The sequence below is a fragment of the Sus scrofa genome, chromosome 12 (genome assembly GCF_000003025.6).
Source record: "Sus scrofa isolate TJ Tabasco breed Duroc chromosome 12, Sscrofa11.1, whole genome shotgun sequence".
NCBI lineage: Eukaryota > Metazoa > Chordata > Mammalia > Artiodactyla > Suidae > Sus > Sus scrofa.
Genome location: NC_010454.4, coordinates 28,094,856 through 28,117,678, shown reverse-complemented (window position 1 = coordinate 28,117,678; position 22,823 = coordinate 28,094,856). Strand labels below are relative to the sequence as shown.

General features: G+C 37.7%; 1 protein-coding gene across 4 annotated transcripts in view; it reads left to right on the top strand.

Annotated features, from left to right (window-relative positions):
• Nucleotides 1–22,823, top strand: part of CA10 (carbonic anhydrase 10) — a 639,702-nt gene that overhangs the window by 501,344 nt on the left and 115,535 nt on the right. For all 4 annotated transcript variants that reach the window (XM_021067239.1, XM_021067240.1, XM_021067242.1 and 1 more), the window contains one exon: nucleotides 18,179–18,364. In XM_021067239.1, coding sequence (XP_020922898.1) covers nucleotides 18,179–18,364 — 186 coding nt within the window. The remainder of the gene's footprint in view (nucleotides 1–18,178; nucleotides 18,365–22,823) is intronic.

The window sequence follows — 22,823 nt, the reverse complement described above, 5'->3', positions numbered from 1 at the left end:
AGGCCTGCTTGTCAAGGGTTAAGAGAAGCACAGTGAAGCAGAAAGAGACCAACTCTGAAATCAGACAATCGGCATCCAAACTCTGACTCACTAAACCACTAGCCAGGTGACACCTGGCAAGTTGCATGACCCCCTATGTGTCAGTTAGCTCATCTGAAAAATGGGAAAATCACACCTACCTTGCAGATTTTGTGTATTTAAAATATTCATAGAGCACCTAAGGAGACACATAAGATGAAGTACTAAATCTAAATTTTACTCAATATTAAATTATTAAAATGACATTACATTAATAAAATCATTGGTTGGTAACAGCGGCTCAATAAGCAAGTACTACATAAGACTCACACTGGAAAACTATACAGCAGGGCAATAGTGGAAAAACTCATTCCAGACACCTCTTACTGGTGTCCCCTCCCTGCTCAGACTGAGCAAACCTGGGGTGTAAGCAAAGGGCATCAGTGCCAACAACTACATGAAGCAAGAATATGTCCAGCCTAATGTCAACCAACTGCCCATGGTCCCCTGGAGAGAACTGGAGGATAAAGAACACTCTCTTTACATAGCTACACCCTGAGGGTGTAGGCAGCATCTTTCACACCTGCTCTCAATTCCTCTTGTTATTATCACTACCACCAATCACGCTCGAGGTAATTTGCTGCAGTGGTACTAAATAGCATTCCTGAAAAGTTTGAGTTGAAAGATACCATCTGTTATTTGAAGAGTCAATATTATCATACATAGGTTCAATTTTATCTTAATAATAATAATAATAGAATTAATGTAATAATAATCAGTACATTTGATCATTTCTGATTTTTTTTTTTCAATATTGACTCCAAAATCCTAGTCTCTTCACATAGGAAAAGCAGAGTGACTCAGATGGATGAGATAGAGAAATATGAGTAAACTTTGCATTCTTAAGGAAGAAACCTCTATCCTACCTACAGGGTTAAGAGTGGTGGGTGAGATGTTGGAAGTACTTCTTTAACCCTCCTATGCAACTCCACTATGGCAACTCAAAGCAGGTCATTCAGGTCCAGTTTCATTTTCTTTTTTACCCACAGCTCAGTCACTTCCTTTATAACTGCTCCAACCCATAAGCTCCAAATATTAACTTCCCTTTCTTTCAAAGTTACATTGCAAAAATGCCTGCTCCTAATACTCCATATCCTTTACCGCCATCTCTCCTCTCAACATCTAGTCCCCTCCATTTCTACTCAGTACACTAAAATCTATACAGCATAAAACATCTGGACAAGCATCAAGAGGAGCTCCATATTCAGATAAATTATATGTCAAATGGTGTGTCCAGATGTCAAGCTGAATTTTTTCTATTTTTTATGGGCTATGGTATTTGTGTATCCACATCCTTAGTACTCCAGCATTTCTAACTCTGCATCAGTGTGCTTGTGTACCATCTGTGTAAAATAATTTAAAGGATAAACGAAAGAATGATGGGAGGGGAGATGTGCTGCACAGAGCAAGAAATAGTTAACTCGGTTGATTTCTGGTCTTGGGTCTGCTACTAACTTGTACAATTTTCAGTTAAGTCTCTCAACATTTCTGTGTCCCAGTTTCCTGGTTTATTGAGTAAACAATTGGGGTTGATTATCTCTGAAGTCCTTTTAACTTTAAAATCTACACTACCCAATTTTGCCATTCTATGTATATGCCACACTGCAGTGAGACCAATAACTTGACTACAATTGCTTCTGCCACATTGTTTATTCTTGCAGTGTTACCTCCAGAGTGCCTATATGAGCAAGCAGTCCACTGGCTTCTTGCATTCAGCCTTTACAAATCAGCCCTTTGAGCTATGTCTTGAGCTACTCTGCAGGAATCCTGACTACATGGTGTCCTTAAATCTCTTAGACTCACTGATTACATTCAGAGAAGACCTATTACACACCTCAGTAGAGCAGTCAGAGACAAATGATAGGAAACCTCAGTTGTAAAGAAAGGACACCTAATTTATATGACATGATTGTTGAAACCTCTTAACTAATTCCTATAGGCATTGAGCCAACATGAGCTCAGTCACCCAGCTGCCAAGCCAACACAAGGATAGTCAGGTATGACCCATTTCTAAATTGCCACCAAGTATGGACTGGAATTCTTCTGCTGCCCAGGGTCTAGAAATCCCCAAGGGTTGGTTCAGGCCTGTTCTGGCTAAGCAAATTAAACCCAATTTGGCACATATTTGGGCTTTAACAGTTTATCCCTAATCCCAGAAGCTACTTATAAACTAAACGATTTCCTGAACACTCTTTCTGCCCATTTCTGACCTCTTCTCTTTAAGAGCTGTAGAATTTGGTATCAAACAGACCAGGGCTAGATTCTAGCTCTGCCAATTTCTAACTTTGGAGCTTTAGGTAGAGTCATGTAACCCCTGTGAGCCTCTATCTCTTCTTCTGTGGAACATGAATGACAATGCCTTCCTAACACGAGCAGTGCAGAAATTAAACGAAAACGCAAGTGCAGAGTCTGGCACACACCACAATCACTGCTGCTGTTGTGGATGTTAGAGTTAGAGCCATCAGCCCAATGTGTTCATTCAAATTACAGAAAAGCAATTTGCTCAAGAAGACTGTATCCTAGAGGCAAGAGTGCCAGCAATCCTCTGCTATGAGTGAGCAGGTCCTCTGCAATCTCCATGTTGAAAAATAAAAGATGATTTTTAAAATTCTAAAGATTACAAGGTCATTGAGAAATAGAGTGCAGCTTCTTTATGGTAGATTTAAAGTTGTTCTCTGAGACAGCAGGAAGACCATGAGTTTTGGGTCATGAAGTCTTTTTTTGACTGCTAGTGCCCTTCCTCTATCTTCTTATAACCTTGAGTAGTCTTTAGCCTCTCTGCACCTAGTTTTCTGATCTAGAAAGTGACGTGGCTTCTGACACATAGCTGGTCCTCAGAGTTTGTGGATGCCCTCCACCCAGCCTTTCCCAACTGTATTGAGAATGCAAGTGGCCCTAGTACATGTCAGATGGCCAGCTCTCTCTTTCACACAGCTAAACTCTTTTTCCTGTGTGATACTCCATTTGCAGAGTTGCATTTCCATGGAAGCTGTGGGGAGTTACTTCTGAGTAGTTAGAGGAGATTTCAGTCAGACTGCCTTGAGAGAGAATACAGTAGAAACCTCATATAGGCTTTGCATCACACCAAAAAAGTCACTACTTATTGAATATTTGAAGGTAAGTTTTACTCGAGCTTAGCTGTCCACAATAAACATCAACCTTACAAAGGCTATTAGCATTAAACCAAAAGATTGTCAATATGTTTATTTTGTATATTGAGTCTTTTTTAAAAAAGATACACTTCCTCTTTTTTTTTTCCAATCTGGTAATAGGAAGTTTGGCAACATGAGGGACTTACATCAGAATCATCCCTGAGGTCCCCTGCAAACTCAAGGATAAATCTACCTTGTTGTGCATATAGTTTTTGACAAAAAAAATTAAGCTGTTTCTTTATAAATGTTCAATAACTCAAACATACATTATTACAAACTGGCTCTCCTTTCAAATGACTGATGTTTGGAGAACAGGTTTAATATAGCTGACTTTTTAAATTATGTGACATAGAAAATATATAATATATATTACATATACCAACCTGCTATGTATGGTTTCAGCATAACTGATTGAAAGCTGATTGAACAAAATATAGTGAAAAAAGCAAATGGGATTTGAACGTAAGTATGATGGTTTATTTTATGTACTAAATTTGCTGGGCTACAGTGCCTGGATATTTGGCCAAACATTGTTCTGGATGTTTCTGTGAGGGTATTTTTGTATGAGATGAGCCTTTAAATCTGTGGACATTGAATAAAGTGAATTTCTCTTCATAATGTGGGTGGGCCTTATCCAATCTGTTGAAATCCTGTGTAGAACAAAAAGACTGGCCTCCCTGGAGCAAAAAGCAATTCTGCAGTAGTTGACCTTAGGACCTGAACACAACATCAGCTCTTTCCTGAATCTCCAGCCTACTAGCACTCCTACATACATTGGACTTGCCAGCCTCCATAATCACATGACCCAATTCCATAAATTAAATCTCTTTCTACGTGTATATACTGATTATATTGATTCTGCTTCTCTGGAGAACCCTGAACACTCTGAACGCTAAACCATGGAAGGTACCTATACTATCAACACATATTTGAAGGAAATGTTGAAGAAAACGTTGTTAGGTCATCAGTTGTGCAATCTAATAATTCCCAGTAGTTAGAAGTACATACAAGCTCTAGAGATAGAGACATGCTGGGTCAGAGACATGAGAGTCTGTCTCCCTCGCTGATGGGATGTTTGCCTTGAGATGGGAAAGCACCACAGAGGCTGAGGAGGACAAGCATTCCAGCAGGAGGACTCCACTCCATACAGGGTTGGCCCCATATATCCCCATCCAAGAGGAAGCAAATGGCATGGGTCTAAGTACCAAACTGGGTTTGATGCTGGGTTTGGTGAGGGAGAAACTGTGAAGATTAATTAAGTTCAGGTTCAGTACTTAGCATCATATCTGACACCAATTAAGGATTCACATCAAGATGCCGACTGTTATAAACAGGATTGTTGCTCATTTTCAAAGAATGAAAATTCTCCTTACCTTAAAAGCACACTGACTGAATTTATTTCCCTCTAATGCAGCAGTGTCAGCAGAATGAAAGAGGAGATGGGTCCATTAATAAGAGGCACTGGCTAATCTCAAGCTGCCACAAAGCACAGTATCTGTTATTCAAGAACAGCCAATTTTACAAAATAAATAAAACTGAGGGAAATTTTTTTTGCTTTGCAAAAGCAAAGTACATATTGCTTTTAGACCTTTTCAAGTTATCAAGATGATATTGATTGACATACAGTCTTGACAGGCATATCTGTCTGGAGCATCTGTTACCTCTTCCCTCAATGTTCTACCTAGTCTCAAACCAGTGTAAATGTCTGCATGTGAGGAAACCAAGGGACTTCCCTGACCCTTAGTTTTCTCCAGGCCTTTTCCTGGGGTGAACTTCAACAGCCTACAGCTTAGTGTCCTTCCCAGCTCTCCATTTTCCTGACAAAGAGTACTGCTACCTGTGGAACTGTCAAAGCCCTGCATCTCCAGGCTGGAGAAGAAATGAAAATCCCCAACATATTTCCCATCTGAAATAAGCTGAGATACTTGCATTTACTCACATCAAGATAATTAGACTTGGAATCAGAAGACCTGGGTTTGCCACCACTGCCAGCTACATGATTTCAGACAAGTCACTGAGCATTCATCAACCATACTTACTTCTCTCACAAAATGGGCATTGCATCGCTCACCTCATTTTGTAGTAAATTAAAATCAAACAAAAAGGAGAACTGCGTGGCAGCCAGAGGCAAACCAGGTATCCCCTGCAGCTTCAACTTCTCTATTCAGCTCTGTTTCCTGGTCTACATAATAGAACTTTTTCCAACATGCTGTGCTCCAAAGCAGTTCATTGGAAACACTGTAATTAGTATTACAGGTAAAATGGTGCTGCTGCAATGTTAATTACTACAGTGCAGATGTACCATTAGATATCATACATAATGTTGTCAAGCATTTATTTTTAAATTAAAGTGCAACAAACCATACCCTGGCTACATAGCTTTTCTGGATTAATACAAATTAATGTTATTTCAGTGTCTGGAGGAAGGGTGAGGGAATAGGGATATTGGCTCTTACTGTAAAAACACAAAGGCAAATGGTGGAATTTCAGGTGGATTCCCCTAAACCTCCTTCCCTCACTCGAGTCTCTACATAATGGTGATTGTGAGCTCCATGAGGGCAGGGACCATGCCTGGTTTTACTCACCACACTATCCCCAGCTCTTAGCATGAAGTCAAATGAGTGGGTGGATGGATGGAGATGGAGCCATGTAAGATGAAGGAGTCGAAGAATGGAGTAGAACTAGAAGGCATGCTGGCTTATTCCTGATTACCCTGATTTTATGTTTGCTTTGTAACCTTCAAGATGATTTTGGAAGCTTCCCACATCTGGAGCTTTAAGATCCAAAATGAGAGTCAAGTAAATCATCATAATATAAAAGTCAGTAAGAATTCTTCTTTGTGACTTTTAGAAAGCAACACTATATTCAACCAGGCATTGAGTTGGGTATTCATCCCAGGTACACCCAACCTTGGGAAGTGGGTAAGATAAACACAGGTCCCTCAACATCAGCTAGGCACCCATATATTGTCCAAAGTTAAGGAAGGAGGAGAATGAAAATGTTTGAACATATATATATATCAATTATCACAACAAATTCATGAGATAAATTTTTCTCAATTTTTATGTGTGTAAAATGCACATCTTAACCATTTTTACTTGCACATTTCAGCAGTATTAAGGATATTCATATTATTGTACAACCACCATCTATTCCCACAATTCTTTTCATCTTGCAAAACTATAACTACATGTCCATTAAACAAGAACTCCCATTCCTCTCTGCCTCCCAACCCCTGGCAACTACCATTCTACTTTCTATTTCCATGATTTTGACTAATACACCTCATATAAGTAGAATCCATTTACCTTTACTGCTTCTATAATTTTTGTATTTATTTTCTATATGCTTTATAGTTTTTACCCCTCATGTTCATGTGGGAAATTTTCTTATCTTTATTTTACTGTTAAGGAAATTGAGGCTTCAAGAAATTAACTGAACTACCCAAGATCACCAGGAGGCAGATTGGGAAACTTGACTCAAGAGTCTCTAATCATTCTATCTATTGTGTATCAGCATGTTTCCTAAGTACTGGTAAAATATAGACATGCATAGGACATGGTCCTTCCTTGACTTCAATGGGCAACAATTTTCTTAGGAAAACTGAGAGGATTTTTAGAACACAGAAGCCCACTATTCTGGCCCATTGGAACAGAGCACATATCCTATAAGAATTTAAAGCAGCTCCTGTTATGTAGGCTTGTATGCTGTAGGTGCCCATGGAGATGTTGAATCTCATTGTTCTGTTCTTAAGGTCGTTGGAGATAATCTAAGACCCAGCCCAGCTCTGTGGGAGCTACTCTCCACAGCAGATGGATTTGGTAACAGATAGTAAGCACATTACAGTGTACATGAGAGAGTAACCATTACAAATGTGTATACCATTTAACCAAGAATTTGTCTAATAAAATATCTCTGGACTAGTAAAAATATTTATCCATAAGAATATTTGGAGTATTTGAATTGAAAGTATTTCATTGAAGTACTTTCAATGAAAAGTATACTCAGTAAAGTACACTCATTGAAGTATTTTTATTGAATGAAAGATTCTTTAAATTCTATAATGCTTTATGATTTTAAAAAGTTTCACACAAATGATTTCATACAATCTTGTAATAACACTTTTTTCCCACTACCTGTATATTGTCCCTCCCCCTAGTGGTATCCACTAGTTTGTTCTCTGTATTTCATTGCAATATTTTTTGACAATAGTGAAATAATATATAAATAATATATTTTTACAGTGGAATATCATGAAACCATTTCAAAGGAGAACAGTTAATAACCTGGAAATATTTGTGTGACTAAAACTAATATATATTTATTACATATTATATATTAATATATATTTATATATTAATATATATTTATGCATTTATATATTAATATATAAATCATGTAATAATATACATTAAATATATTAGATATTACTAATGTATGTTGCATATATTAAATATATAGATTTAAACAAATATATAAAATTATATATAGTAATGCATTTCTCTATATAAAATCATATATATATAAATCAAATCATATTATCATATAAATATCATCATCCCCTCTCACGAAAACACCAAAATCACAACTAAATACTGAGCAACCATACACACAAAAAAATTCTACATCCAAAGAAGAACCACAATAAAACAGTAGGAGGGGTGAATTTGCTATACAATCAAATCCCATACCCACCCCCTGGTGACCCACAAACTGGAAGATAATTACATCACAGAAGTTCTCCTGTAAGAGTGAGAGTTCTGAGTCCCACACTGGTCCTGGGGGGAGGGGTCTGGCATTGGGAGGAGGAGCCCCCAAAGCATTTGGCTTTGGAGGCCAGTGAGGCTTGATTGCAGGAGCTCCACAGAATTTGGGAAAACAGAAACTCCACACTTGAAAGGCACACACAAGGTCTTGTGTGAACTGGGACACAGGACAAAAGCAATGACTTCATAGGAGCCTGGGCCAGACATAACTGCTGGTCTTGGAGGGTCTCCTGGATAGGAGGGAAGTGTTTGTGGCTCACTGTGGGGATGCAGACGCTGGGGTCAGCTGAACCAGGGAGTCATCATTGGCATGAGCTCTCTCTTAGGGGCTGCCATTTTGATGCCAAGGACATAGCCCCACCCAGGAGCCTGTAGGCTCTAATTTGGGGGTGCTTCGGGCCAAACAATCAACAGGGCAGGAACACAGTCCTGGTCATCAGCAGATAGGCTGCCTAAAGTCTTCCTGACCCCTTAGCCACCTCTATATACAGCCATCTTGACATGGCCCTGCCCACCAGAGGGACAAGGCCCAGCTCCACAACAGTGGACAGGCACCAGGAAGCATGCACAAGCTCGTAGACCAACCTTACCAGGGGGCAGACATCAGAAATAAGAGGATCTAGGAGTTCCCGTCGTGGCGCAGTGGTTAACGAATCCGACTAGGAACCATGAGGTTGCGGGTTCGGTCCCTGCCCTTGCTCAGTGGGTTAACGATCCGGCGTTGCCATGAGCTGTGGTGTAGGTTGCAGACGCGGCTCGGATCCCACGTTGCTGTGGCTCTGGCGTAGGCCAGTGGCTACAGCTCCGATTCGACCCCTAGCCTGGGAACCTCCATATGCCGCAGGAGCGGCCCAAGAAATAGCAAAAAGACAAAAAAAAAAAAAAAAAAAAAAGAAATAAGAGGATCTACATTCCTGCAGCCTCAGGTACAGAGATCACACACAGAAATTTAGACAAAGTGAGATGGCAGAGAAATATGTCCCAGATGAAGGAACAAGATTAAAATCACAGAAGAACAGCTAAGTGAAGTGGAGATAGACAATCTACCTGAAATAAGAATTCAGAATACTGATAGTAAAGATGGCCTAAGATCTCAGAAAAATAGTGGAGGCACAGATCAAGAAACTACAATAAATGTTTAACAAAGCACTAGAAGATTTAAAGAACAAACAGAAATTAACAATACAATAACTGAAATGAAAAATACATTGGAAGGAATCAATAGCAAAATAAAAGAGGCAGAAAAGTGAATAAGTGAGCTGGAATACAGGGTGGCAGAAAATCATTGCCATGGACCAGAATAAAGGAAAAAATGAAAAGAAATGAGGCCAGTCTGTGGAAATCACGGATGCAGAACAGAAAAGAGAAAAAAAATTGAAAAGAAATGAAGAGAGTCTCAGAGAACTCTGGAAAAAAGTTAAACGCACCAACATCCATATTATAGGGGTGACAGAAGAAGAAGAGAGAGAAGGAGACAGAAAAAATATTCAAAGATAATAGCTGAAAACTTCCCTGACATGGGAAAGGAACCACTCACTAAATTCCAGGAAGTACGAGTACCATATAAAGTAAACCCAAGGGGGAACACCCCAAGACACGTATTAATCAAATGGACCAAAATTAAAGCCAAACAGAAAATATTGAAAGCAGCTGGGGAAAATAAACAAATAATATACAAAGGAAACCCAATAAGGTTATTGGCAGATTTTTCAGTAGAAACTTTGCAGGCTGGAAGGGAGTGGTAGGATATACTTAACAGGATGAAAGGAAAAAACTCCAACCAAGATTATATTACACAGAAAGGCTCTCATTCAGATTTGAAGGAGAAATCAAAAGCATTACAGAGAATTCAGCAACACTAAACCAGCTTTACAACATATACTAAAGGAACTTCTCTAGGCAGAAAAGAAAAGACAGCAACAGGAAACAAAAATTCCACAAATGACAAGGCTCACCAGTAAAGGTATATATACAGTAAAGATACAAAATCATCCATGCACAATTATGCCACCAAAATCATAAATCATGAGAAGAGGAGGGTACAAATGCAGGACACTGGAGATGCATTTGTGATTAAGAGACCAACAGCTTAAAACAATCTCATGTATATATAGACTCATATCAAAACTTCAGAATAACTGCAAACCAAAAATCTACAACTGATACACAAACAAATAAGAAAAATCAACTCAAATACAACACTAAAGATAGTCATCAAACCACAAGAGGAGAGAACAAGAGAAGAAGGGAAGAAAAAAGAGCAACAAAAACAAATCCAGAGCAATTAATAAAATGGCAATAAGGACATACATATCAATAATTACCTTACATGTTGATGGACTAAACACCGCAACTAAAAGACATAGATAGGCTGAATGGATATAAAAACAAGACCCATATATATGCTGTCTTCAAGAGACCCATTTCACTTCTAGGGACACATACAAATGGAAAGTGAGAGGATGGAAGAAAATATTCAATGCAAACGAGACTCAAAAGAAAGCTGGAGTAGCAATACTCATATCAGAGAAAATAGACTATAAAATGAAGAATATTTTAAGGGACAAGGAAGGTCACTACCCAATGATCAAAGGATCAATCCAAGAAGAAGATATACCAATTTTAAATATCTACACACCCAACATAGGTTGATCACAATATATAAGGCAACTGCTAATGACCTTAAAAGGACAAATCAACCATAACACAATAATAGTGGGGGACTTTAACACCCCACTTACAGCAATAGACAGATCATCCAGACAGACAATCAATAAGGAAACACAGGCCCTGAATGAAGCATTAGACCAGATGGACTTAAGAGAGATTTATAGGACATTCCATCCAAAAGCAGCAGAATACACATTCTTCTCAAGTGCACATGGAACATTCTCTAAGATGGATCACATCCTGGGCTACTAAGCAAACCTCAGTAACTTTAAGAAAATTGAAATCCTAACAAGGATCTTTTCCGACCACAATGCTATATGACTAGAAATCAAGAACAAGAATAAAACTGCCAAAAAAACAAACATGTGAAGACTAAACAACATGCTACTAAACAACCAATGGATCACTGAAGAAATCAAAGAGGAAGTTTAAAAATACCTAGAAGCAAATGACAACAAAGATACGACACTCCAAAACCTATGGGATGCAGCAAAAGCTGTTCTACGAGGAAAGTTTATAGCAACACAAGCCCACCTCAGGAAACAAGAAAAAGCCCAAATTAACAAGCTAACTTTACATCTAAAGCAGCTCGAGAGAGAAGAATAGACAAGACCTACAGTTAGTAGAAGGAAAGAAATCATGAAGATCAGAGCAGAAATCAATGAAATAGAAATGAAAAACCATAGAAAAGATCAATGAAACAAAAAGCTGGTTCTTTGAAAAAATCAATAAAACTGGTAAACCCTTAGCCAGACTTATCAGGAAAAAAAGAGAGAGGACTCAAATCAATAAAATTAGAAATGAAAAAGGAGAAGTAACAATGGACATCACAGAAATACAAAGGATCATAAGAGACTACTATATGCAACTGTATGCCAATAAAACAGAAAACATAGAAGAAATGAACCAATTCTTAGAAAACTACAATCTTCCAAGACTAAACCAAGATGAAATAGAAAAGATGAACAGACCAATCACAAGCACTGAAATTGAAACCATGATTAAAAAACTTCCAACAAACAAAAGTCTAGGACCAGATGGCTTCACAGGCGAATTCTATCAAATATTTAGAGAAGAGATAACACCCATCCTTCTGAAACTATTCCAAAACATTGCAGAGGAAGGGATACTCCCAAACTCATTCTCTGAGGCCACCATCACCCTGATAACAAAACCAGACAAAGATACCTCAACAAAAAGAAAATTTCAGGCCAATTTCACTGATAAACATAGATGCAAAAATCCTCAACAAAATAGAAGAAAACCACATCCAACAATACATTAAAGGGATTGTACATCATGATCAAGTGGGATTTATCCCAGGGATGCAAGAGTTCTTCAATATCTGCAAGTCAATACACCACATTAACAAACTGAAGAATAAAAATCATATGATCCTCTCAATAGACACAGAAAAAGCCTTTGACAAAATCCAACACCCATTTCTTATAAAAACCCTTCAGAAAGTGGGCATAGAGGGAACCTACCTCAACATAATAAAGGCCAACTATGACAAACCCACAGCTAACATCATTCTCAATGGTGAAAAGCTGAAAGAATTCCCACTGAGATCAAGAACAAGACAAGGACGTCACTCTTGCCACCACTATTCAACATAGTTTGGGAAATCCTAGCCACGGCAGTTGGAGAAGTAAAAGAAATAAAAGGAATCCAAATTGGAAAGGAAGAAGTAAAACTATCACTATTTCAAGATGACATGATACTATACTTAGAGAATCATAAATACTCTGCCAAAAAACTGTTAGAGCTCATCCATGAATTTTGCAAAGTCACGGGATACAAAATTAATACACAGAAATTGATGGCATTTCTATACATTAACAATTAAAGATCAGAAAGAGAAATTAGGGAAGCAATCCCACTTACCATTGCATCCAAAGGAATAAAATACCTAAGAGTAAACCTACCTAAATAGACAAAAGATGTGTACTTGAAGACTATAAGACACTGATTAAACAAATCAAAGATGACACAAAGAGATGGAAAGATATACCATGTTCTTGGATTGGAAGAGTCATTATCATCAAAAGGACTATACTACCCAAGGCAATCTACAGAGTCAATGTAATCCCTATCAAATTACCAAGGACATTTTTCACAGATCTTGAACAAAATATTTTAAAGTTTGTTTGGAGCCACAAAAGACCCAGAATAGCAAATATATCCTGAAAAATAAAAAATGGAACTGGAGGAATCAAGCTCCCAGACTTCAAGTTATACTACAAATCAACAATCATCAAAACTGTGTGGTACTGGCACAAAGACAGATATATAGATCAGTAGACCAGGATAGAAAATCCGGAATTAAACCCACATAACCTACATCCAACTAATCTATGACAAAGGAGGCAAGAATTAACAATGGAGAAAAGACAGCCTGTTCAATAAGTGGTGCTGGGAAAACTGGATGGCCACATGTAAAAGAATGAAATTAGAACACTCCCTAACATCATACACAAAAATAAACTCAAAATGGATTAGAGACCTAGATATAAGACAAGATACTATAAATCTCTTAGAGGAAAACATATGCCAAACACTCTCTGACATAAATGACACAACATCTTCTCAGATCCACCTCTTAGTGTAATGTCAGTAAAAACAAAAATAAACAAATGGGACTGCATCAGACTTAAAAGTTTCTGCACAGCCAAGGAAACCCTAAACAAAACGAAAAGACAACCCACAGAATGGGAGAAAATCTTTGCAAATGAATCAACTGACAAGGGATTCATCTCCAACTATATAAACACCTCCTACTACTCAGTACCGAAAAAAAAAAACAACCCCATAAAAAAATGGGCAGAAGATCTAAACAGATAATTATCCAAAGAAGGCATACAGATGGCCAAAAAACACATGAAAAGATGTTCAACATCACTCATTATTAGAGAGATGCAAATCAAAACCACTATGAGGTACCCCCTTACATCAGTCATAATGGCCAGCATCAAAAAGTCTACAAACAATAAGTGCTGGAGAGGGTGTGGAGAAAAAGGAACCCTATGACACTGTTGGTGGAATTGTATTGGTTGAACCACTGTGGAAAACAGTATGGAGATTTCTCAGAAAACTAAACATAGAACTACCATTTGATCCAGCAATCCCACTCCTGGACATCTATCCAGAGAAAACCATGACTTGCAAAGACACATGTACTCAAATGTTCATTGCAGCACCATTTGCAATAGCCAAGATATGGAAACAACCTGAATGTCCATTGACAGAGGAGTGGATCAAGAAGAGTTGGTACGTATAGACAATGGAATATTGCTCAGCCATTAACAGGAATGAAATACCCGCATTTTTAACAACATGGATGGACCTAGAAATTATCATGCTAAGTGAAGTTAGTCATACAATGAGATGCCAACATCAAATGCTATCACTGACATGTACAATCTGAAAAAAGGACACAATGAAATTTTGCAGAACAGATAATGACTCACAGACTTTGAAAAATTTATGGGTTCCAAAGGAGACAGTTTGGGGGGTGGAGGATGGGCTAGAGGTGTGGGATGGAAATCCTATAAAATTGGATTGTTTGATGATCATTGTTCAACTATAAATGTAATAAATTCATTGAGTAAAAAAAGAAAAAAAGAAAGAAGGACAGTCTAAGAGACCTCTGGGACAAAATTAAATGCACCAATATTTGCATTTAGGGGTCTCAGAAGCAGAAGGGCCTGGGAAAATACTTGATGTGATAAAAGACAAAAGCTTCCCTAACATGGGAAAGAAAAACAGACACCCAAGTCCAGGAAGCACATAATATCCCATATGTAATAAATCCAAGGAGAAATATACCAAGACATATACTAATCGAATTGACAACTATCTCATTAAAGTATTGATGAATGTGAAGGGTATATATATATCAAAATATTAGTGGTAATTATTGATTAATTGTGGAACTGTGGCTGATTTTTATTTCCTTGAGTTGTTCTATATCTTCCTATCCATATGTAATGCCTATATATTATCTTAATAAATAGAAAATATAAATTTTACTTCAAGATGAATGCTTTGTCAAACACAAACCCATGTCTAGCCATTTTACTATAAAGAAAATCATGAATTGGGGTAAGAAATGAAGAAAAGCTCTTATTATGTCATACTGACGACACATTTATTTGATGCTGAAGAAACAGGAATAGAATCTTCGACAGAGATCTCTGGGTTGTAAGGAATAGATACCTTGAGAAAAAAAATTAATTCCTTTTAAGATTTAAAGTATCAGAGAAAGTACAGCACAGGCCTCATGAAGGAACTGAATCAAAGAGGTGCAAAGTGTTTATGAATGTAAAGTAGTAATTCTCTCCAGTTCTCTTTCTCTTTCTTCATGATTTCCTCCATCACTGTTGGCATATCTGCTTCTCTCTTCTCTCACCCTGGTATTGTTCTCCAGCTGCATTAGCAGGTAGGCTGTCTGAGCCCCATGTAACTTCCTAGTTCAAGTACTCAACAAAGACTGTCCAGAGATTCTGTTGATAGTTCCAAATTAATTGATGAACTCTAACCATTTTCTGGTATTATCTTTAGGACTTTCTATGTATTACATCATGTCATCTTCAAATAGTGGTATTTTTCACCCTTACCTTTCCAATTTGGATTCCTTTTATTTCTTTTTTTTCCCTCTGATATGTCATGGCTAGGAATTCCAAAACTATGTTAATGAAAGTGGTGAGTGCGCATCTTTGTTTATTCCCACTCTTACTGGGAATTCTTTCAGGTTTTCACCACTGAGAATGTTGTTAGCTGTGGATTTGCCATATATGGCCTTTATTATATTGAGATATGTTCCCTCTATTTCCATTTTCTGGAGAGTTTTTATCAGAAATGAGTATTGAATTTTGTCAAAAACTTTATCTGAATCCAGTTATATGGTTATATGGGTTTTATTCTTCAATTTGTGGCATACTATATTTATTGATTTGTGACTATTAAAAAAAATCCTTGCATCCCTGGAATAAATCCCAATTGATCATAGTGTATTATCCTTTTACTGTATTGCTGGATTCAGTTTGCTAGTATTTTGTTGAGGATTTTTGAATCTATGTTCATCGCTGATATTGGCCTGTAATTTTCTTTCTTTATCTTTTTCTTTTCTTTTTTTGGTGGTGGTATCTTTGTCTGGTTTTGGTATCAGGGTTATGGTGACCTCATAGAGTGAGATCACTAGTGTTCCTTACTCTGCAATTTTTTGGAAAAGCTTCAAAAGAATAGGTATTAACTCTTCTCTGTTTCATATAATTCACCTGTGAAACCATCTAGTCCTAGAAGTTTTTGTTGCTGGAAGTTTTAAAATCACAGTTTCAACTTCAGTGATTGGTGCATTCATCTCTTCTATTTCTTCCTGGTTCAGTCTTAGAAAACTCTACCTTTGTAAGAACTGGTCCATTTTTTCTGGGTTGTCCATTTTATTGGCATTTAGTTGCTTATAGTAGTCCCTTATGATCCTTTGTATTTCTGTGATGTCTGTTGTAAGTTCTCCTTTTTCATTTCTAAATTTATTGATTTGAGCTCTCCCCCCCCCTTTTTACTGATCTCTCTAAGGGTTTGTCCATTTTGTTGATCTTTGCAAAGAACAGACTTTTTGTTTCATTGATCTTTTCTATTGTTTTGATTCTATTTCCTTTATTTTTTCACTTATCTTTATGATTTCTTTCCTTCTACTCACTTTGGATTTTTTGTTGTTCTTCTTCTCCTTCTCCTTCTTCTTTCTTCTTTCTTCTTTCTTCTTCTTTTCTCTAGTTGCTTATGTGTAATGTTAGGTTGTTTACTTAAGATTTTCGGGGGGTTTCCTGAGGTAGGCTTGTATTGCTATAAATATCCCTCTTAGAACTGCCTTGCTGCATACCATAAGTTTTAGATCATTGTGTCTTCATTGTCATTTACTTCTAGATTTTTTTGATTTCCTTTTTGATTTCTTCAGTGATCCACTGATTGTTTAATAGCATACTGTTTAGTCTCCACGGGTTTGTTTTTGACAGGTTTTTTTTTTCTTGTTGCTTTCTAGTCATATCATTTAGGTCAGACAACATGCTTCATATGATTTAAATTTTCTTAAATTTCCTGAGTCTTGATTTATAACCAGAGTGTGGTCTATCCTAGAGAATATTTTGTGTGCACTTAAGAAGAATGTGTATTCTTCTGCTTTCAGATGGAATATTTTATAAATATCCATTAAGTCCATCTGGTCTACTGCATCATATGAGGCCTGTGTTTCCTTGTCGATTTTCTGTCTGGATGATCTATCTCTCACTGTAAGTGGTGTGTTAAAGTCCCCCAATATTATTGTATTAATGTCAGTTTCTCCTTTTATGACTGTTAGCAACTGTCATATATTAAAGTGCTCTCATGTTGGGTGCATATAGATTTACAATTGTTATATCTGTCTTCTTGGATTGATCCTTTGATCATTATGTAATGTCCTTCTTTGTCTCTACAGCTGTCTTTGTTTTAAAGTCTATTTTATATGATTTGAGTATTGCTACTCCAGCTTTCTTTTGATTTCCATTAACATGGACTATCTTCTTTCGTCCTCCAATCCCTAGGGCTGGGATCAAAGGAGTCAGAGTAAGCAAGTGTAAATTCCAAGTAGTTCAGCAACCACTAGCTCAGAAACATTCTAATCAAACCCTTTCAGAGACTCCCTTAGTCTTTTAATCTGCTCTAGAAATAAGTCAACCCAGGAGACTAAGGAACTAGAGTCACAGGTAGGAATCGGTGTTCTAGAATCAAGCATTGAGAGGTGCTAAGTTCATAGTCAAGTTCAATGTGAAAAGAAGAAAACCCCAAGCGGTAAGGTTATCACCTTGCAGGGGCTGAAGCAAGATGGAATAGGAAGTGAGGAGTAAGTCTGGGAACCTGTGAAATGAGAAGCTTTTATGAATGGCTTTAGCTTATCATTGAGGTCATGAGCTGCAAGGAGGAATCAGAGCTCTCACTGTGTAATGTCTGGCTATATGTGTCAGATAAGGACCTAAACCAAGACCTAAACCAGAAGACTGGATGCTTGAGACTTCAAACCTAAGCCTCCTACTAAGGTTTGCTCCTATTCACCTGTTTTAGCCTCCTTATATCTCTTTTGGCCTTTGTAGCATCTTATCCCTACTAATTGCTTTCTCCAATTTCTTACACCTGAGATTTTAACTTTTGCAGCATCTTTACATTCCAAATATTTATGGTATGAGGACAAGTTATTTTTTAAGTTATTAGTCACAGGTTATGAGATATCCTTTGAGTTTCTACCTCAGATTCTTAAATGATAATGTGACTTACACCTCACAGAAAGTATGATAGAGGCCAGCTAGGACAGAAATGCCTTCTGGGGAGTCTTCCTTCCCTACTCCGCAGGTGGAATTAGCCTAGCATCTTGCTATCAAAAGGAAGCAAAATGCATTGGTTTAAGCACCATGCTGAATTGAGTGAAAATTTGTGAGAAATGGAAGAAGAGCCTTGTTTGACATGTTTTCCATTGCCTTGCAGGTCAGCGGGACCATGTACAACACTGGAAGACACGTGTCCCTGCGCCTGGACAAAGAGCACTTGGTCAATATATCAGGAGGGCCCATGACATATAGCCACCGGCTGGAGGAGATCCGGCTACACTTTGGGAGTGAGGATAGCCAAGGGTCGGAGCACCTCCTCAATGGACAAGCCTTCTCTGGGGAGGTATGTGGAGTTACTAAGGTATTATGGGTAAGTGCCAATTAATAAGATTTGGTGTCTATTTATATCCAAGGTGGGATGACAGATGGAAAGATTGCTCTTGGATCTATGAAATAAGAAAGACTGTGCCTCTTTTCTCTGCAAATTGACATGGAATTTTATAATAAGCTTCCAGTGTTTTCCAGGGAAGACCACGATGAAGTTTGTTATTTCCTTCTAAGACATTGGTGCAGCTCTCACGTGACTGGTGCCCTAAGATATCACCAGAGCATTATTTCAACCTTAAACCCTCACCTTAAATGTACATCTTCATTTCCACCTATCTAGGCAATCAACCTCCTACAGGTTGCCTATGATCACATAGATTCCATAATTCTCTCGTCCGGCAGAATAGGGCTTATTCACACAAAACTATAACTTATTGTGCAATAAATGTCAGGCAACTAAATAGTCCAACTGAGTTTCTGCAGAGTGGAAAGGTCATCATATGCCATTATTTATGGTGATGTCACAGTGTGCCACCATCAACCCATCAACCCAGACAGAACTCAGGCCACAGCAGTGAGCCAAACCACAGCCTCAAATGTAGGACAAGAGCAGTTAAATGGTTATCATATGTGTTATGACACTTGACAAGCAGGGTGTAGTTAATTTGATCTGTTTTACCTCCCTCATACTTGAGGGTATTTCTCAACTAGGGGTCAGGTGTTCTTATATGCTAAATAGCTTATAACTGGTTTCTGTTTAAAAGTCCTCAATTACTGATGTCAAGAAGACTTCAAAAATATTTCATTATTGATTTGATCTTTTTAATTTTTAATCAAGATCATGTTTAAAACTAGAATTATTTTTAATATAGTAAGGCCATATACTGAGAAACAGATCCACAAGCCTAATGAGTCCAGTATCCAGATATTAATGGTTGTTCAAAATGTGTCAACTGAGAACCTACCTAAGTACTCTGCTAGTTACCAGGAATACAGAGGCAAACAAAAACAAACAAACAAACAAACAAAAAACCCTCCTACCATAGGGGAATTCAAGGAATGCTAATCAGCTCATTAAAATATAGTGCCATGCTGTAACGGGGTTGTACAAAGTGTGCAAAGGCCCTGGCCAACTCAAAGGAAGAAGAGACAATTTTTACTTGAAGTGTTCAGGATAAGCGTCCAAGAGGAGGTACCCTTTAAACTAGGCTGAGAAGAAAGGCAATGCAGAACCTGCATTTGTACCTCCTGCTTTTGTTGAAGAAAAGGGGATCCCTTTCAGGGCCCAAGAATGGGTTCTTGTCTAACTTTTGGAAATTTATTGTCCAAGGAGACACATGTTCTGATAAAGCTAAAGATTTATTGGGAAGGGGCGCCTGGTCAGAGAGCAGAGTGAGAGAATCAGAAGAACTGCTCTGCCACATGGCTCACGGCCTCAGGTTTTATGGAAGTTGGGTCAGCTTTCACATTGTCTCTGGACAATACTCTTGCTCAGTTTATACTTAGTCTGGCTTAAGGTCCTTCTTAGTGGCATATACATCTCTCAGCCAAGATGGATCCCAGTGCCAAGGATTTTAAGAGGTTGGTTTTCTTCTCCCTCCTATTTGCCCCCCCAAACTCTTCCTGGTTAGTCTTTGGGGCAATACCTTGTTCCTTATTAGGGCCTCCTATTGTGAGACAACTCATGCAAGGGGCTACTATTGTGACTGGACAAGGTGGGCAGTTTCAGTCAATGGTTCTCTAACACTTTGATACACACTAATTGTGTAACCTCAAAATGGTTGCTTGACCTTCTAAGCCTGAGTTTAGACAACTCTCCAGGTTGTTTTGCAAATTACATGGGATTAACATTCCCCTTTATCAGGGGCATCTACACTCCTCTCTGAGTGTGTTGTTTTGCTTCTAAACTGCTTCTCCGCATGATCTCCCACATGTGTTGTGCTTGTAATAATGAACTTTGTGCCTATTTTTAAAAAAAGAAAATTAAATGGTATTAAAGCTATAAGGAACACTAGAGGTACTCAATAGTTGATAAACAACAAAAATAAAGCAGGGAATGAGGGACAGCAAAGACACTGTGCATTGGGGAAGATGCCCATGGATTTCATCTGTGATCTATTAGTAATGGCTGCATGGAGGACAGAGTTGAGCAGGACTATGAATACCTTCCTGTATCTGCAGGAAAGAATGTTATGAATGAGTAGGGATGTCTGCCAAAGGGTCATGGAAATGTAATGGGAAATTTCTGAAGAGTTGCAGACCCTAAACTAAAGTATAGCAGGGAACAGATGAAAGCTGGGCAACAACTCATGAATTGAGAATGACTGAGGACTGCCAGTGTGAATTAGGGACTATTCAAAATTAGATAAACTCTTTGTTTTTCAGAGTTATTTTAGGATTTGTAATTATTTCCTTTATTGACTGACTTATTTATTTGCTGTTAATGTCTTTCTTTTTCTCCCCCACTGAACTATTAAATTCCAGTGCCTATCATAATATTGTCTAAGAATAAAAATGAATTAATGAATGTGTTTATTAATTAGATGAGTGAAAAAATATAGATAGATACTAGGCCAAAATCTTTATATTGTAGAATTTCTTTAAATTGCTTGTTTCTTCAGTATGAATAAGTGTGCTTTGTATCTTGTACATAAATTAAAATTTTGGAGTAAATGAGGGCTTCCAAAATCCTTAAAGGAAACATATAACAATTTGATCTCCATGTATTAATTTTCCTAGACCTACCCCAGACCACAGATATCAGATGCTCCACATAATCTACATTTTTAAAGGTCTCAGGAGAGCATGATGATGAGGTTTGTGAAGCACCCCCTCAGTACTACATTATTAAGTGTTCTCAGTGAAGAAAGCAGTTAAACAGAGTTTCAAATCAAAATTAACTGGGAAACATTGTGAAAATATTTACATTTGAATCCTCCCAAAGCAGGTGAATTGGTCTCCAGAGGAGGGATCCAAGAATATGCATTTGTAAACATTTCTCCAGGAGATCACTGTGTCAATTTCATCTCGGGTTCTGCCTGAATTATCCCAGTTTTATAAACAAGGAGGACCTAATCAACAAAGTCATACTACACCAAAGTCTTAAAGGGGTCACTTGAGGTAACTGCCCCCTGGGAATGGCAAAGCTGGGGTGTTGTTGAGAATGGGATTTGGAGAACAGCTTCATAAGCAAAGTAGCCACACACATACCTGCTGCTCCAAGGCAAGACTGAGCATCAGTCTCAGCACATCTTGCCCTTAGTAGACCACATCAGATAAACATTTCTTTCCGAGCCCCTGGGTATGACTAGTCTATAAATTAGTGCAGATTTAAGTGCAAAAAACCAGAATGTTGAAAGCACCAAAACACATCACATGGAAAGAGTTGAAAAGGTATTGGCTTTTGAGATGCAGGTATACATACCTCAAGGATAATGCAAGTTTGGTTCCAGCACTGCAATAAAATGAATACTGCATTATAGCAAGTCACACAATTATTTGCTTTCTCAGTGCATATAAAAGTTATGTTTACACTATACTGTATTCTAAAAGTGTGCTACAGCAGTATGTCTTTAAAAAAAAGTGCATACCTTAATTAAAAAATATTTTATCACTAAAAAATGCTAGGATCTGAGCCTTCAGTGAACCATAGTAGTAAGATCAAATAACTGATCACAGATCACCATAACAAATATAATGGTAATGAAAAAGTTTAAAATATTGTGAGAATTACCAAAATATGGCAGACACAAGAGAGAAAATGCTATTAGAAAAATGGCACTAATAGACACGCTCAATGCAGAGTTGTTGAAAACTTTCCATTTATAAAAACCACAATATCTGCACAGTGCAGTAAAGTGCAATAAAACTAACTATGCTTGTATTTAAAGGGCTTTAGTGAACAAAAAGTGTTTGACATCTTTTGTGTAGGATGAGAGGAAAACCTAGGGTCAATGGTTGGAAGTTCTAGAAAGATGGTATTCAGGAAAATGAATGTTCTAACAATGAGAGCTATCCATCTATGGAATGAATCTACCTCTGAAAATAATGAACTCCCATCACTGGAATTATTAAGCATGGAATGGAATTCGAGGACTTCATAAAAGTGACTCATCCTAATGACCAAGTGAGCTGTAGGTTTAATGCACCTTCTAAAGCTGAAATTCTACCCAATCCAATTTATTCCCTTATAGAAAATGTTTTCTGACAGGATTCTACCGAGGGTTAGCCCCAGTTAAAGTAAATATGTCTCTTGTAGATTAACACTTTATTTTTATTTTGAACTATTTTCAGAGCCACCTTTAGTCTCTATTTTCAGCTGTCCTCTGAGAGAACCCAAGTAGACACTTCTGCAACAAAGCAGTGTTTATTTTGTTGACAATGAATAATCACATTGCCATCTGCCCCATCTATCATTGCTGATCGTGATAAGTCAATTAATGCCAGGCATTTTCCTTGGCACAGTGCAGCAGTCG